This window comes from Nelumbo lutea, chromosome 5 (assembly GCF_056320005.1).
Source record: "Nelumbo lutea isolate HS-2025 chromosome 5, American lotus-T2T, whole genome shotgun sequence".
NCBI lineage: Eukaryota > Viridiplantae > Streptophyta > Magnoliopsida > Proteales > Nelumbonaceae > Nelumbo > Nelumbo lutea.
The window spans coordinates 34,683,441-34,702,174 of record NC_142688.1 but is presented as its reverse complement, the minus strand read 5'-3'; the positions used below and the strand labels follow the sequence as shown (position 1 = coordinate 34,702,174).

General features: G+C 38.8%; 1 protein-coding gene and 1 pseudogene across 7 annotated transcripts; one reads left to right on the top strand and one right to left on the bottom strand.

Annotated features, from left to right (window-relative positions):
• The first annotated feature begins 331 nt into the window (after positions 1–331).
• Positions 332–13,884, top strand: LOC148851627 (RNA-binding protein 2-like). 7 transcript variants are annotated; one of them, XM_088943085.1, is made up of 7 exons: positions 332–544; positions 684–764; positions 9,730–9,881; positions 9,966–10,251; positions 10,374–10,435; positions 10,629–10,710; positions 13,342–13,884. In XM_088943085.1, the coding sequence occupies exons 2-7, from the start codon at positions 686–688 to the stop codon at positions 13,443–13,445; spliced, it is 765 nt and encodes a 254-aa protein (XP_088799211.1). In that variant the 5' UTR covers positions 332–544; positions 684–685; the 3' UTR covers positions 13,446–13,884. The 7 variants fall into 7 exon arrangements, with proteins under 7 accessions (XP_088799211.1, XP_088799212.1, XP_088799210.1 ...); XM_088943086.1 differs by having other exon boundaries at positions 409–544; positions 639–764; positions 9,745–9,881; XM_088943084.1 differs by having other exon boundaries at positions 409–544; positions 639–764.
• Positions 13,885–16,192: 2,308 nt separating this feature from the next.
• LOC148851626 (putative pentatricopeptide repeat-containing protein At3g15130 pseudogene) lies at positions 16,193–18,168 on the bottom strand (annotated as a pseudogene).
• Positions 18,169–18,734: the final 566 nt, after the last annotated feature.

Sequence of the window (18,734 nt, the reverse complement as noted above, 5' to 3'; positions counted from 1 at the left end):
CATTTAATATAAACTTTTATAAATAAAATTTTATGTTGACATAGGCCCAGAAAGCCTCGTCGAGCTTGGCTCATGATCACCCTGTGGATGTACATGACATGTCAAGAAAATCCTTTCAAGTATGACCAACCCACTTAAACCCCGAGTTTGGCCCAAGTGTTAATTGGTTAAACTCGGATTGGGGCCTAGATTGCTGTTGTTAAACTTGGGATTGATCTCAGGTTGGACCAAACTGTAATTTCAGATTTCTGAAGTCGATAGCAGTTTATTTATTCCGATGTGGGCCCCACTTGAGAGCACTATATGGTAAAGACCCCGGAAAGCCCATAATGGCAAAGGGGAGAGGGCCCTAAGTGCTAAGTCTTAGGTTGGGCCTGGGTTGATTCTCAACCCGATCGAACCCGTGGGCCAGCCAGGCGAGCAGCATAGCAATAGCATAGCATAACAAATGTGAAATGACCCAAACTACCGCGACTAAGAAAAAAGGGCTGGAAGGCTACACGCAGAAAAGGAGAAAATTAGGGTTTAAGCACTCGAAGTCCAGGCAAGGTTTTACGTTTCAATTTCTATCTCTCGTTCTCCAATTCTTCTATTTCCCGAGCTATGATTTGTTAAACAGAGTTTTTTCTGGTTATTAGCCGTCTCGAGTCACACTTTATTCTGTCCCGGTTACGGTGTTGCAGCCATGGCGGACGGCTACTGGAATCGACAACCGTCTCTTAATCCTTCTTTCGGCTTACCCAAACGCCCTCGCCCCGACTATGGTAAGCTCGTCTCATTTCTTTCTTCTTCCCTGTTTTCGAAACCCTAAAGCTAACCTACTTTCCCCTCCCGCCTGCGGAAGGAGACGCCATTCTCATTCCTTTTTAACTTTCGTGAATCTATGTGAATGGATTTCCCTCTTCGCCCTCTGTGCTTATTATTAGTTGTTGTCCAATTTCTTTGAATGTGGATTGGTTATGTGTGTATAAAATCAATATGAAGTTGCTTGAATTTGAGTTGTTCAAAACCCTTTCTTTGGTCTATATGGATTTGGGTTGTTCAATTTCTTTGAATGTGGGGTTACTTGGGTTTGAGTTGTTCAAATTCTGTTCTCTTTGTTTGGGCCTTTCTTTGAATGTGAAGTTAATTGGGTTTGAGTTGTTCAATTTCCCTTCTTGATTTATGCCGTCTACAATTTAACCAATGAGCTCAAATGTATAGTTCAAAAAGGGAACAGTACTAAGATCTTGAGTATAATAAGGAGTTTGGACAAGCACAAACCCAAATAACTTTAATCAGTGATTTTTTTCTTCTTTAATCTTTTATATGGGTAACATCAACCAGTGCTTATGCCAATTTGTCCTTTTCTTTTTGGAATGAAGCCTATCTCATACGGTGAAGTGCTAAAAGAAGAAAAGTGGAACTCGGTTCAATACTGCAAAGTTGGTTTACCATTACTTATTTGAGTCAAATATTTCGGATGAAATTCTTAGTTGACGAGGATCTGGTTTCGATCCAAAATCCAATTAAGCCCTGATGGAGTTGCCAGTTATGATTTTACCCTCAGTTTGGAAAGAGTACAAATACAAATATGTACAGTACAAATAAATGCAAAATGATACAAAATACTAGGTTTTGCGCTCTACATGTTTGTATTTGTACTCCTTCCAAACTGAGCCTAAATTCCAAACCTACCCAGCAAGTTAGCAAAGCATTAAATTCTGTCTCATTTGTTTGTTTCACCTTTCAAGTTTCACTTTCACAAATAGAGGTTCTTTATGTATCCTTCCATTCCTTTGTTTTACTTTTTGATGTTTTGTCAAGGGATGTGATTTTACTTTGCTTTATAAGCCATCTGCATGTGTTGACACAAAAATATCCCTTGGCTAACTCTCTTTATCTCTCCAAGTGATTCACAAGTCAATACAGGATATTGTCTTTGATAGAGAGAAATGGTAACACTGGATTTAGTAGCCCATCCCAAACCGTTAGAGTAAGGCTTAGGTGAATTGAGCTGAGAACCTGATGTAAATCTTACTTCAGAGAGTTTGCACTTTGTACCTTAGGCTCAGTTTGGAAGGAGGACAAATACAAATATGTAGGGTGCAAAACCTTGTATTTTGTATTATTTTGTGTGTATTTGTACCATACATGCTTGTATTTATACCCTTTTCAAACTGAGTCTTAAAAACCGATCAAGATTAGAGTCTCACCTTTCATGAGTCAAGGATTAATGGATTGGCACCAGTGCACCTTGAGGTTGTATAAATGTGTACTTCATGAATATCATCTCCCTTACCTTAAAAAAATCTATCAAAAAAAAAAAAAGATTCATCACCATCGGCTACATGAATCCTGTTTTACCAATCCATTCTATTGAATGCCATATCCACTGTGAAATTATGAGTGCTTAAATCATTTCTAACTATTATTTTATTGGTCTATCCCTAGCCCTTCTAGCCCCCTCAATTCGTAATAAATCACTTTTTCTAACTAGTGCTGTTGATGGTCTTCTGTGCACATGACCAAACTATCTTACTCTACTTTCTCTCATTCTGTCATCTATTGGAGCTACTCCTAGGTTTCTACGAATGACTTCATTCTTGATCCTATCCTCTCTAGTTTTTCCATCATCAATCATATCATTTGCATTTCTGCTACACTCATTTTTTGGATATGTTGTTTCTTGACTGCCCAAAATTCTGCTCCATGCAGCATAGCTGGTCTTACAACTGTTTTATAGGATCTTCCTTTAAATCTAAGGGTCCCTTTGGTTCGCAGTTGCAATCAGAATTGGAATGGTCTATTACCCTTGCCTGTTTGGTTCAAATGGATTAGAATTGGAATTGGAATTGGCTGGAATGGTCTCAAATGGGGGAATTCCATTCCACCGGGAATGGGAATGCTATTCCCCCTTTGTTATGAATTATTGAACCAAACTACTGGGAATGGTCACATTCAGTTATCTCGTGGTCTCCAATCCTAAGTGTATCCTGGTTTACACTCCTGTTAGAGTGAAAAGATACTTGTTCACATTATTGATGGGTAATCAATTAAAGGGTCATTACCCAATGATGGCCCCAATTATCTGAGGTCTTGGGAGGGTTGTACTGGATATGGACCTAGTCTTTTGAAATTTCCATTCATAAAGTGGTTGCTGTCTGATTGAACCTACATTTTCATGCTTGTCACTTGTCAGCCTGAGGTTTTACAATTATATAAAGCAATGGCCCCTTGATGAGCAATCAAACATTTTTTTATTAGTTACAAGGATGTTTAAAAAGGAGAACAGAAAATATTGCTCTAAACTTCTACCGTAATACCACTTTCTACACACAACTCATTGTTGCAACTACCATCCCATTAATTGATCTGAAGCATGTAAGGGCGAGAAACTTGTTCATTAGAAAACTACTTGGATCTGTACAAAGGTGGGCAATGGATTTTTTTGGAAAGATAGGTGTTGTGTTGATGAGAAAATTATAAACAGAAAACACCTTTGTACAACAACTAGCTGCTGTACAGTGGGAGATTTTAAATGCCTTTAAAAATCTTATAGTTCCTTTCTTTCCAAATGCTCTGGCAAATGTTAAAGGGAATCACAGCCCAAATAGCACTTCTAGCACCTATTTAGAGTGGAAGTCATACCTGAATTACTGGGACTGTGAATGGTATCCAGGTTTGATCTGTTTATAGTTGGATTAAGCATGGATCCGCCTATATCCAATCCAATCTGATAACATTTTAATATTTATGCTACATAAAATGATAAAATTTATATTGTATCTATTGGTAACATTGGTTTGAATGTTTCTTGTATACAAAGGAGTCATAGGCTCTTATCTTATAGAATTTATTTTCAATTCATTTATCCATGATATACTATTGTCAAAGTCATGTTTTTAGTTCATTTTATTTGTAATGTATAATATTTTGATAAACTTTAGTGTAATTTATTAATGGAATTTAATATCTGAAATTAATCTGAATTTGATTCTAATCCTATCTAAATCTGATGGATAAGCTTCAATTTGAATCTAAGTATTTTGAATTAAATTTGGATCTAGGTATATCTAATTTGATCCAATCCATTTGCAGTCATATGGGCAACGACATGAACTAAGGCCAGGTTAGCCTAATTAGCAGTGCTACTTTGCCATGTAGGATTTTTGCAAAAATAAAGTAATGGAGATTGATGTGTCTGCAAATGATTTGAACTTCCTTATAGAATGGAGATATGGCAATGGTTTTATTTAATCACATAATAATTCAAAGGTAAAGTAAAAATAATATAACTAAAGTATGAACTCCTAGCTGGATATGCCCTTTCTTGTATTTTCTTGTTTATGAGTCCTAAGCACCAAGGTTAGCGCTGATTTCAGCTTGGAGCATTGCTCAATGCCTACAAGAAGTGTCATGCCATGTGCTAAATTTCAACATGGCCAGACCTTATAGTTTCAAGGTGTCCTTGCAACATTGCTAACAAGCATTGTCTGTGACCTAGATGCAGCCAGTATATGGCTAGACAATGTGTTAGGCTTGAAATATACACTTGAAACTAGAGTGTTCAAAATGAAACAGAATCCACATACAGTTATCCATGTGTCACAAATGAGCATTAAGAAGCAAACAGACTCCCCAAGTGGTAATATGGAGGGACACCAAAAGAATAAGTAATCCACTAATTTCATGGTTCCATCCCCTTTGTTCATTTCATTCCCAAGTGGTAAAGTGGAGGGATAGCAAAGGAATAAGAAATGTGAATACTTAGATGGATGTGTGGTAAAACTAGAAAGAACAGGATTAGAAATGAAGTTGTATGAAGGAACCTAGCAGTAGCTTCAATAGGTGATAAAATGAGAGAAAGTAGGCTGTGATGGTTTGGTCATGTTCATGGATGACCCATCTACAACACCCCTTAAAAGTGATCTTTTACAACTTGAAGGGGTAGAAGAGCTAGGGGTAGATTGAAAAAGGGCTTGGGTAGAAGTAATCAGAAATGATTTAAGCACCTGTGATTTAATGATGGATATGGCACTGAACAGAACGGAATGATGAAACAGGATTCATGTAGCTGGTCCAATATATTTGGGCAAGGCTTAGATGATGATGAAGAATCTTGAACCCAGTAAGACTCTGCAACTTGAAAACTAAATAGTTAAAAAAAATACTTGTTTAATTGTTTTACAAAACTATGTGCATCCTGCAATCTAGGTATGGGTTTTCCAAAGGGTAAATTTCTTAAACTACCTTATGGTTTAGCTAATTGGCTAAGTATACCCTTATTGTTTGACTATTGTCTAACAATACCCCTACTGTTTCGGAAAAGTACCAATTGACGTTAAATATTGATGGAAGGGATGAAATGCCCATTTTGCCCTTAAGTTCACTTTATGTGCGAGAATAGAGACAGGGCACCATCGCCTTTGCATGTGACACTTATCTCTGCAATTTCCGAACGATGGCATGGCGATGAGAAGAAAAAAGCCGACAGAGAAGAAGGCCAAAAAAGCCCTTGTTGCAAGCTTCCCAAAATCTGTAGAGAGAGGATGAAGCTCTCTGAGCAGTTCCAAAACTTTTGAATCTCTCAGGTTTGCAAGAAAACTAGATCTGATAGATACTTAGAACCAGGCATCGACATCACAACCCAAAACTGGCTTTGTGCTGCGGGTGCTTCTGTTTCTTCTCATACTTGGTCCCCCTTGCCTTGGCCTACAACTCACGAACCTCATGACTACCTAGTAACCTACTAACGTTGATCTGAGACGAGACGGTCGTTGCACAGTCATCTGCGAAATCAAATGAAAGGATCCGATTTTGTGTATGAATCCACCTCTTCTATGAGTTGAACTCCTCGGTCCTCCCATCTTGGCTTCTCTCAACTCAGTTGCAAGCTAAAAGTAGATTTATTCATTCCATGGTGAATAAATCAGAGACAACTTCTCCTTTGCAATGGAACATGAAATACAAATTTCTCTTATGTAGAGACAACTTTCTTCCATAGTGACACTGAGGAGGAATCCAATTCAGAAGAGGACGTATGAGATTAGAAAATCGTTGAACAGTGTGGCCATTGGAATTGGCTGTAGAAGTTTGGATTGGATGTTTGGGGATCTAATGGAGCAGTTCATAAGGCATTGGCATTTCCTTGTCGAGACAGACTCTGAGTCCATCTTGAAACACTGGGTATTTGAATGGATTTTCAGGTGAAGAAACACCGTTCTTTAACCACCTCTATGACTTGAATGGATTCTCTTCTTTGGCTAGAATTGGCTTTTGTCTCTCCACTGTTCTCCTCAAAGCCTGCTCGGAGACGTCCTGGTGAAGTGGGCATGGACACGGTGTAGGGGGGTTTTGGTGGCCAAAGAAGGGGCACATTTGGATTTGGACTTTGGTCTTCCCGAATTGGTCGAGATACCTCAGGAATTCTAGCACATGGGCATCGTTGCACCTAGAGAGCGACAATGGATGCCTACGGTCAAGATACCTCAGGAATTCCAATATTGACGCTTCTGGTTCTTGCAGGGAGTACATAGGGGAGAGAGAACATAGGGGAAGAAGGAGAGAGAGAGAGATCGACGCTTCTGGTTCTCGGGGGGAGTACATAGGAGAGAGAGAGAGAGATCACTAGACAGTGTGGCCACTGGAATTGGTTGTAGAAGTTTGGATTGGATCGAGGATCTAATGGAGCAGTTCACAAGGCATTGACATTTCCTTGCCGAGACAGACTCTGAGTCCAGCCTGAAACATTGGGTATTTGAATGGATTTTCAGGTGAAGAAACACCATTCTTCAACCACCTCTATGGCTTGAATGGATTCTCTTCTTCAGCCAGAATTGGCTTCCGACTTTCCACCATTCTCCTCAAAGTCTGCTCGGAGACGTCTTGGCAAAGTGGGCATGGACATGGTGTAGGGGGATTTTGGTGGCCGAAGAGAGGCACATTTGTCTAGTTGTAATTTCCATATATTTTTAATAAAATTACTGTTATTGATTAAAAAAAAAAAGAAAGGGCACATTTGGGTGTGGACTTTGGTCTTCCTGAATTGGTCAAGATACCTCAGGAATTCCAATATCGATGCTTCTGGTTCTCGTAGGGAGTACATAGGGGAGAGAGAATGAAGGGGAAGGAGAGAGAGATTGACGCTTCTGGTTCTCGGGGGGAGTACATAGGGGAGAGAGAACAAAGGGGAAGAAGGGGGGGAGATGCCGGAGGTGGAGTGGTCCGCTGCTGCAACAAGTTGCAGCGGCAGTGCTGAAACAGGGGAGAGAGAATGAAGAGAAAGGAGTGAGAGTGAGAGAGGGGCTGGAGGTGGAGGGGGTTATAGCCACCATTGGTTAAGGATCGAGCTGGCTCGGTTTGCTGCTGCTGAAAGGAAGACGACGAAGGAGAAGAAGAAGAAGGGAGAGGGAGAGGGACCAAGGGTAAAATAGGGTTTTAAAAAATATATGTCACATAGTGTCACTTGTGTATGGGTTTTGACGGAATATTAATAAATGCTAATGGTAAGGTTAGAGTTTTTCAATTGTTAGAAACAGTAGGGGTAGTGCTAGACAATAGTCAAACAGTAGGGGTAACTTAGTCAATTAGCTAAACCACAAGGGTAGTTTAAGAAATTTACCTTCATCCAAACCATGCTATGGTCACATGATTTTCAGCTTCTTGGTAAGCTAAGAATATAAGTTTTCCTTATTAAAGATACATAATCTACATCATCATCTGTGACATCTTTCTTGGATGTGATAGATGGGGATTTATAAGGTTTGAATTCATGTTGTTTAATTTCTTTGTTTTCCCTGTGGTTTGAGGGAGTGGAAATAAGTGTTTCTGGACTCTCCTAAGTGGATGATGTGTCCATTTCAGACATGTGTTGGATTTTGATCTGACAATGTCTAATGGATTCTCTTGATTGACACTTCAATGTAGCATTTTCCTTTATGTACTTGCTTATTTTGACATAAATGAATAGCTAATATACACAAAGAATGCTATTATTTCTAGAAACCATTATTAAGCAACAAAGATAAGGTTCTTGACTTTTTTATAGAGTATCTAATAGTAGAATTTGCGGCCATTTCTTAGTGTAATTGTAAAATCTTGGGCATGCAAGTCGCAAATGTGAGAATGCAAGTTCAAATCTGAGAGTGGCCATTTTGTGCTAGAAATGCCAAAGGTTAGGAGGACTTAGAACTGTATCCAGTCTTCCCCTCCCAATACCCCAGATGGCTGGGACCAACATTGGGTAACGGCCTCCATCTAATATTAGTACTCAAAAGATATGGATGGCTTTTTATGGTTTTTACTTTTCTGCATGCATGTCCATCAGTCATTGTTTTTCTTCTTGCCGTCAGAATGCTGGACACATACCAGATTTTGACTTTTTGAATCTGTATCCATTTAATGTTGGTGGGAAGTGCTGCCTTCCCCTGAATCAGAGTGTTTTGAATGATAGCCTCCTTTGTGGAAACATTTCTGTTAGACAAGAGGAAGTACTTCTAGCAAAGCCACTTCTTTCAGGATTATGCTATACCTTTTCTGATGACCAAACTGCAAAATCCAAAAAATACTAAGTGAAATTTCTTTTCTGCTATGATTTTTTCTTGCTCTGCTCAAAGATAACCTTATATTGATGTTTAAAATTCTCCCCGTGATCTAAGGATTGCTAGAGACTACATAATTATGAAGAGTGCAATCAAACACAGAGAAAAAAGGAAGAGTTCCCAAAATTGATTCAATTTGTATATTTACTTTGTTCTTGTATGGCCTACTATGCATTTTCAGGTCTTGTAGAAATTGTTGTTTGCCAATAACATGGTAATGATGGTGTTTGCTTTAAATTGAGGGTCGTGAGATATATGGGACTAAAGACATATTCAGGTCAAATTTAGCAGTAACAAATGGTGGAAATTAGAGTTATTTAAATTGAACAAGGGACAAGTTTAAAACAGCCTCTTAGGCTCCGTTTGGAAGGAGTACAAATACAAATATATAGAGCACAAAACTTTGCATTTTGTTTTATTTTGTATGTATTTGTACAGTACATATTTGTATTTGTACTCTTTCCAAACTGAGCCTTAAGGATTCATGTTGTACCAGAAAATGTGTCTGGGATGCTGAAGAGCCCTTGCAGTTCCTTTTTCCACCAATTAGCCAATGGAAGAATCTTGTACAAGACCTTGTTTTTCTTGATTTTGTAAAGAGGTTTTCTACCAGCCCCTGCTTGGGAAGGTCCATGTTGAAGAAAGGAAAGATAAAATCCTGGAATTCCTCCCAATTTCTGAGAAGGAAAATAAATCAGGGAATCCATCTAAAAAGTTTAGATAGGATGATGGTTTATTGTTCAATACCTTTCCAAGTGACATCGCAGTTTGCACATGCAGTAGGCATGTGAGATGATGCCTTTGTTTTCTTGACTAATACGAGGAGTTTATTATAATTTATAAATGGCTGTGATCGTTTTTTGTTGCATCTGATCTGCCTTTGGTTACTATTTTAATGAGTACTATCACAAAATACATACAATCTCTGTTGAGGGTCATCACCCAATGACGGTCTTGGGAGGTCAGTTGGATTCATTCCCAACCTTGGCATTTTTTGTGCTAATCATCTGTTCGCAAAGTTGAATCTGTTTTGTTACACTTATCAGCTTCAGATTTTACCATTGTACCAATCAATGACCCCTAAGTACAATCCATTTTCTACTTCCATATTTAAGCTATGAAAACAACAAGCAATGACTCCTTGTAGCTTCTACTGTTGCAGATTTTCCACCTCATCAGGTGCCTTCTGGTCATGAGATGCTTAATTATTTGCCACGAGATGAAGATCGTGGTGGAACCCGTGTTTTAAAGGACACAAAAACCTTGGGATCAGCATATGATCGTTATCTGCAGAGTGCGGTATCTTGTTCAACTCTATTGATGTATAGGGGTCTGATGGTGTATCCTTCAAAATACTTAATGCCCATTGCTCTACTTTTGCAGCAACTTTCTTCATTTGGTTCTGGAGAAGCTAGCAACTTTGGTGGTGGAACTGGATTTGGAAGAGGGGTTGGTGGAGGGACACCTAGTCTTCCAGTTGGAGAGCCTGATATGATTGGTGGTCGTGGGCCTGTCAACCCTGATCTGGCTCCAAATGGTCGAGGCATGGGTTTTGGTGGTCTTCAAGTGGATAGGCCAGGTCGTGAAATGCCACCACTCCCTCCAGATGCTTCTAGTACTCTATTTGTTGAGGGGCTTCCTCCAGACAGCACACGTAGGGAAGTAGGTCGTATCCTTTGAAAACCAACAATCATGCCAATAATTTAGGATGCGCCTATACATTACTGTTCAACCTTCTGCTTTTGTCTGCATATGGTTTGTCTCATTATTATTCCTTTACAAAGTTTCAAGATATATTTCGTCCATTCTTGGGTTTTAAAGAAGTAAGACTTGTGAACAAAGAACCAAGACATGTAAGTGGATCACTTTCAATGTAATCATTTAGTTCTTTTTTTTTTTTTTGATGATTATGTAACCATTTAGTTCTCTGTGACAGTAATTTGTCTGTTTTGTTTCATCTTAGTTTTCCATTGTTTTCCCTGTTTGCTATTGTCTTGCTACTGATTTTGTTTTCTAAAGCATATAATCCCTTTATCCATTATGCAGCGTGGCGGAGACCCTCTTATCCTCTGTTTTGTTGATTTCACAACTCCAGCCTGTGCTGCAACTGCTTTGAATGCCTTGCAAGGTGACCTATTTCCCTTAATCATCTTTAACAGTGGTATAATACTTCTACCAATGTTTACAGAAGCGTGATTGTGCCTAAACCATTTGAAGTTTCTTGTAGAGTGATAGTTGTTACTCTTGCATATCAAACAATCTATAGAAACTTCATAGTGATGCACACTTATCATATTCATGCAGGCATACATATTATATGCAATACATATAATTGGTATTAGTAACACTACATTTTTTTTTATCAATGGTAACACTCTACATCAAGCCATCCTTTACCATCATCCTCTCCAATATGCATGCCTAAAGCATCAACTTTAACCCAACCTGGTCAGGTTGGCATTTTAAAAATAATCCAAATCCAATCTTCAGCCCAGTCCAACCTTCCCCTCTGATTAGGTTGGTTTTAAGGTGGCCCAACCCATTTTTTTGATCAATAACTGCAATAAAAAGGGCAGCCCAATGCATGAGGCTCCTACCAATGTGGGCTCTGGGGAGGGACAGATGTATGCAGCCTTATCCCTGCACATTCAGATGTTTTCAAGATCCGAACCCAGTGCACGAGGCTCCCACCAATGTGGGGTCTGAGGAGGGACATACACTGCCTTTCCCCTGCACATACAGAGATGTTGTTTCCAAGATTTGAACCCTGGTCACCCAAGTCACAATAGAACAACTCAACCATTGTGCTAAGGCCCACCCTCCAATAGCTGCAATAACTTTTTATTAATAATAGCAAATAGGAAAAAGTACAGTGAATACGAGTACAAAACAGAGACAGTGAGATAAAACTCTCATCTCTCCCCAAGTTACCCTTACTGTGCCCAAAAAAATAACCTCTCACCACCCCTTGTTTAGCAAGCATCAGCTACAGAATTAACATTCCACTTAACCCAACTGTGACTTGCATATCTCTGGTTAACCACCTGATTTTCTTCCTTTCATTATTATGTATCCACATCTTCACCCCCTCATCTTGTAGCTAGTGGACTATGAGTTTTGAATCTCCCTCAACAAATAGTCTACTAATGTTCATTGTCCTCCCCCTTTGTCTTCCAACATGCCATCACTTCTCTCAGAGAATCTTCCTCCTAGTGTTTTAAAAGCGCAAAGCGCAAAAAAGGTGCAAGGCGAGGTGTGCGCCTTTTTGAAGCAAGGCGCAAAATTATAAAAAAATGCTAAAAAAAGTCAGAAAATTCAAAAAAAAAATATTAACATAATATTAATGAAAATATAAACTTAAAATTTAAAATAATGTTTTAAAAAACCTATTATCTAAAATTAAAATACATAAACATAAGATGTAAAGCATATTCAAATGAGAATTTAAAAATAAATCAAAATATAACACATTTTCAAGCATTTAAGACTTCTAATCTCTTTTTTCACTCAATTTAATTACTTCATGTATCTAATGTAATGTAAAACATATTACATTCCTAATTCTACGAGCCGCCTTCGTGCCACGCCCCTCGAGGCAAGTCCAAACAAGTCCACATTAGGTCTTAAGTTCTTGGTTTTCACACAAAATAATGATTTTATAGTTTTAATTGCTTTTTAAGAAGACATTTTATTAGGATGAATGAATGAACAACATTACCAAATTGGGGGTTCTCGGAGCTTTCTCGCTCATCGAAGCTCCGAGAACCCCCAATTTGGTAATGTTGTTCATTCATTCATCCTAATAAAATGTCTTCTTAAAAACAATTAAAACTATAAAATCATTATTTTTTGTGTGAAAACTAAGAATTTAAGACCTAACGTGGACTTGTTTGGGCTTGCCTCGAGGGGCATTGGCACGGGCGTCCACCCCTGGCCTAGCCGCTATGTTAAAAAAAAGTCAAAATTTCAAAAGGCACATGCCTGGGCTGAGGTGTAAGGCACATCAGGCGCACCAGGCGTGCGCCTAGGACCTAGGCGAGGTGCATACCCTGAAATATGCCTAGGCGTGCCTTTTAAATCACTGCTTTCTTCCCAGCCGGTCCCGAGTATAAAGTGATTTTACCCACCTCATCTCTAAATACACCAATTCTTGATGGTTCTGGATTTCCCAAACTGCTACCATCAAAGTATAGCTTAGTTGGGAACCATTGGTGATTGATGACAGTCTTGTAAACAGAAGAGCTTGCCACTTCCAATTTCAGCGAATGCACTACTTTCTTTTTCCAGAAAAATTCTTGAGTTCCTCTCCTCCGGTCCTCCCAAATTGTCCAGATCATGGCAGCTTTTTATACATCACATGATTCTTCCCCCCGTTGACCATACGGCGCTGGTTGGAGCAAACATGCTTTGAACATCCACATGTGGATTCCACCTGCACCAAAACAAAGAGAGACACCATTCCCAAATAAAAGTAATAAAAGGACAAGAAATAAGTGATAGCAATTCTCACCATCAGCCTTAAATAGCACACACCAATAGGGGATAAACACCAATTTGGCCAGTTTCTTTGAAGTAGATCACAGGTAGTATATCTTTCCATGTATAACTTCCCAAGTTGTATCCCTACTTAGCGATCTCATTGATTAGGTTGGTCCAGATTGTGGATTTAGACAACTAAACATGATCTATCAGAACATGGCATCTCCTGAGTTCATTATGGAAGTTTTTAGTTCTAACTTGGTTTGAATGTTATTCATAGGTTATAAGATGGATTTACAAGATCCCGATTCATCCATCTTGCGGCTGCAGTTTGCACGTTTTCCAGGCCCAAGATCAGGCCCTGGGCCTCGTGGCAAGCGGTAAATAATGCATAAGGTTGAGAACGTTCTGGCCATTACATGTAGCTCAGAGTAGCTGGTGCAGATTCCCATTTATATTGTTCAGTTTATGCAGAGCACTTTTGCATGATGTAGCACACCGGCAATAATGGATTCAGGTTGCTCAATTCTGAACAAGATATAATATATTGAAGTGAAAAGTAAGGGCCAAGTGATGGGTTTCCATGATTTTGATTATACAATCCAAATAGTGTTCCTTTGATGAACCATGGTTGATTGTTAACTTCATAACTTGCTGTGTTAGGAGCTCAACTACCCTTTGAACGCAGTATGTTGGAATCAAGATGCCTTCAAAATTTTTAACCTTGTACTTGAAAACCTTGTAAAAGCACTATAAACCTGGATTATCATTGGCAGGCTTACACTGGAGGTTAAGCTAAAATTGTGCTTAATTGGTGATTTAATTTATGTTGGTCATCTAATCAATAACCTATTATAATGATGCTTAATTGTGGTTTTCCTTGTGTTGGAATCAGGATGCCTTTGAAGACCGCTATTACTCGTCCTACTGGCGCGCTCATTGGGCATCTGTAATGGAAAATATCTGGTTGATCTTGAACTTAGGCAGCCAGATCTTTATCCCTAAAATGTTGAGACATCTGGTGATTACGCTTGTCAAAAGGTGGGCAAGGTGATAAAATACAATTCAAAACTTAAAGCCTAAAAGTCCAAATATCAGAGAAATAGGAAGTGCTGTTGGGGAGTTGGAATACCAGTCCAAGGTTAAAAGTATTACAACGTATCAGTGCGTATCTAATGATATGTACTATATTATCCACCGAAATCCTATTTACAGGGAGTTGGGAGGGGGGGTGTGTTTTAAGTTTTAAACATAAGAGCTTCTAATGACCAACTTGCTTAACCCTGAAAGTATGAAGCATTAGACAAATAATTAAAAGGTTCATTTACTAAAACACCCTGTAGTTTCATAGATTTATTATAAGTTATAACCATTCCACATTTTGCGTTTTTCTGAAACTCCCAATAGTTTGCCACCGATTTACTTGAACCATCTATTGATCATCCAAGGTTCAAAATATTGATATGCCCGATATGCCGGGTGTATCGGGCAGTATCAATAACTTTATTTATTTACTTTTTTAGTTTTTTTTTTCAAATCTGATTCAGAGGGGTCAGTCGAAACTCTGATACACTCTGTAGGGGTGTATCGAGAAGCTCCTGATACAGCCTGATACATATTGATACTTTGAACCTTGTGATCACCTAATTGGAGTAGAAAATATTTGAGAGAGTGGACCCTTCTTCATTTTCAAAGTATATTTTCATATCAAGTTTTAAAAAAACAATGTTGGGCTCCATTGGAATGAAGATAGAACAATATAATTTAGCATCTGGGTTCCTCGTATGCAATGACATATTCTCCTTTGATTACAACGAAATTGAAATGATTGAACAAAGTGATTGCCTGTGTTTTATTAGGGGAAATAATGATATTTTTATTTTAAATTTATTTGAATGGATGTTAGTATCAATGGTCAATTTTAATTTTCATCTATCCGAAGGCCAATTAAGTAGGGGTGCAAATTGGGTACATGATTTTAAGATTGGCTCGAGTTTTTGGTCTTGTCTCATACCCTGCCCCGGCCAAGTTTCACCCGTACAATTAAATAATTTAGTTGTAAACTATACAAGGGGTGTTTAATAAAACACAAACTATAAGGTAGATTTTAGTAAATCCATGAATCTATATGGACTTATTTAGTAAATGACTATTTAAAATTACCATAACACATACAAAACACAATTTCCATGAGGGTTTGCGCTATAAAGCTTTTCTGCTTGGTTAAACCTTTTTTAAGAATCTGTTTTGGTTCAGCTGCATAAATAACATGAACTATGTTGACAACTGGCTTAGCTACCTAAGTGATAAGCCAGATTATTTTGGCAAGGTACTCTATTATTCAAAGAGGCCGAAGTGGACAGCCTATCAACTAGTTGATCGACAACTCACTGGGCTCTCCAAAATGGGCATTCAGCTTGGTCTTTCCAAAGTTTTAACCAAGCATTATTAATAGGCATTTTGAATCAGCCTCATTTGTAAAGCCAAAGTCAGCAACATGAAATTACAAGTCCTCCCACAAAGAGAACCATGCAACATGATGAACCAAATTTGACTCTCCTAGCTTCTCATCAAACACTGTTTATAGGTTTTGGAGGGCTGAGCTGAAGATTCAACCAAGTTGGTTCTGCTGCATTAAACACTGAATAAATTATTCAGAGGCTGAAGTGAACATCCTTTCAAATGATTTACCAACAGCTGATTTGAGCTATCCGAAGTTTTCACCAAACATAACCTGTAGGCTGTCCGTGTGAGGTTGACCTCAAAAAACGAGAAGCCGTTGCAATTCAGCCTTCTCAAACGATCAATGATTGTTTTATTATTTTGCTGGAGTGAAGAGTTTATGCAGTGGTAGAATTGCAGTAATCCTATGCTCCCTGGATGTCACGATGTTCTCTACTTTCTGCGTTCTATTTGAATGGGTTGAGACTTAAAACATTTGAGACTCGAGAGGATTTATTTTCGGTGAGCATGTTTGTTGGTCTCAATTCAACCCAAGAACAATCCAAATAAAAGTATAAAACCACATTACCATTTATTTGCTTACTTCCTACTCAACTCTCTTTGTGGACTAGTGAAGGAAAAGAAAAAAAAAATGCAAATACATCTCTCTTAAGTTCTAATGTGAAATTTCGTTGTTTGTCCTTTCTACAGGCATTCAAATTTGCAGGCAAATAAGATTAGGATCGAAGAAAATGGCAAACCAAAGCATCGCTGGCCATAAACTTGTCGGCTTTTCGCTATGTTAAAACCTGACGACTGTCACCAATAATCACAACAGTAACACTCGCCATCCTCAAATCTATGAAACCTATTAGCATCTCTCACCACAAACACCCTCTTTAATACCTTTTAAAGACCCTTAAAGAATTCATGACAATCCCCACAAACCGTTAGGTTCTTGAAGACCCAACGGCCAGCTTCTTACTATGGACTCTCAAGCTCTCCTCTTTCGACTCTTCTCCATCATGCAGTGCAAACTTCACCTCATGTGCATAACCTATATTTTCTTTTATTCTCCTGTCCATCACCCTCAATACCTCGTGAATTCTCTCTGTAAGTGGGTGTGTGTCGTCTCCTCCATAGGAAGTGCATCTTCTTGTCAATACCAATCCAACTACACCCAACCTCTTTCTTTAGCCCTTTTTCCTTCGTCGCCTCCCTCACTTTCTGACACTCCTCCCATTCACCAGCTTCAACATAGATATTAGACATCATAATGTAATTCACTGGGTTGTCACCATCCAATCTCAATAGGACATCTCCAACTTCTCTGTCAAATTCCAAGTCTCTATGCACACTAAATGCTCTTAGCAATGTCTGCCATATGCCTACACTTGATTCCCAGTGGCATGTTCTTTACGAGATCCATGGCTTCTTTTAAATGCCCAGGTTGGCTAAGAAGATCAACCATGTAAGCGTAATGTTCTACTTTAGGAATTATCCTTATGTCTTTGCACAATGTTGAGAAATATTTGTTACTTTCTTCAATGAGACCAGCATGGCTGCAGGCTGAGAGCACAACGAAATAAGTCACCTCATCAAGTTTGGTGTCCTCGATCCAACTGCATTTCTTCAAAGAGACGCACTGCATCGTTGCCATAACCATGCTTTCTGTATCCACTAATCATCACAGTCCAGGACACAACATTTTCTGGCGGGTATCTCATTGAAACGTTTCTGTGCTACTTCTGTTAAATGGCACTTGATATGCATATCCACAACTGAATTGGCTGTTGAGATATCTAAACCGTATGGAACTTTTTACCATGTAAGAATGCATTCACTTCCCCTGCTCCACAAGGGCAAAATCAGGTAAGACACCCATCATGCTCGAGAGAACAAACCCATCAACTTGAATGCCTGTCTTCCTAAACTGCCTACTTGGCATTATATCAAACATCCTAGTTCATTCCGCAGTTTTCCCACATTTCGAGCACATATCAATGATTGAATTGGCCACAATCAGTGTCCATTCAAAGCCGGTTTTAGTACAGAGAACATGTATTTGCAATTCCATTCTCAGCAACACCTGTAAACTAGTTGAGAATGTGAACTCATTCTGAGCTCCCCATTCGACAGAAGAGTGACACTGTTGCTTTGGCATTACCCTGACACATATACCCACCCATGAGAGCTGTACATGAGATCACATTTCGTTCAGGCATTTTATTGAAGACAAGCAGTCTTGTCTCATCTATTGCACTCTTTGAAGCTATGTCGGATAAAACAGTTTCTTGGACCGCTTTGATTTCTCGGTAAGTTCGAATTGGCTGCCATGATGCTTTTGGAATGTTCCGTCGAATAAAACTTGCGGTAAAACTTGTTGGGAATTCTGGTTGTCTTGAACTTGATCAGGCTGCTGTTGAATTGAAAAACAGAAATTTGGGTGTTCAGTTGGATTCAACCATTATTACAAAAAAAAAAAAAAAAGTTGGATCCAACCATTTAGAAATCATTGCTTAGTTCCTTCAGATCATGCAGCAATCTTGAGACTGCCGTAACTGCAATGGAGTTCAATCTTTGGCCCCGCTTCACAGCTAGCTTAAATTACCTCATGCCTTCACTTTAATGGAGTCGAAAGATTGTACGATGTGTTTGCAACTATCTCTTCGTAACTTTGAAACTCTTTGTTTGAGACAACTGCTTCAATATATTTTTGTATTTACGAAAAGCATATATGAGCTTGCCACGTCATCCCTCCATGTGGCAATAAGATATTAATTATAAAATCAACATTATTTGTTGAAATTTGAAAAGAAAGGTTTTTCCAGAAATTAGGGGTGATCATATTTCTAGCTTTAGCCCGGCCCAGCCCAGAAACATTTCTGAGGCGTATGTTTTGTGTGCTAGCCTGTCTTGGGCCCACATCAGGCTCAGAAATTTCTGGGCCGGTCTGGGTCCATGACTTTAGGCCCAACCTGCAACATTTATATACGTGTAATTTCATATATATATATATATATGTTTTAATATGACATATATACAATACATAGTAAAAAGTATAACATAAATTTTATACAATATATTATATGTATATAATACAAAAATCATTATATATTTATGATTTTTTAATTAAAGTCGTAGGCTCAGGAGCTCAGCCCGGGCTTGGCCCAGGCCTGGGCTATAGCCCTTACTACAGGTGCTAAGTCTGGGCTGGGCCTGGTATGGGCC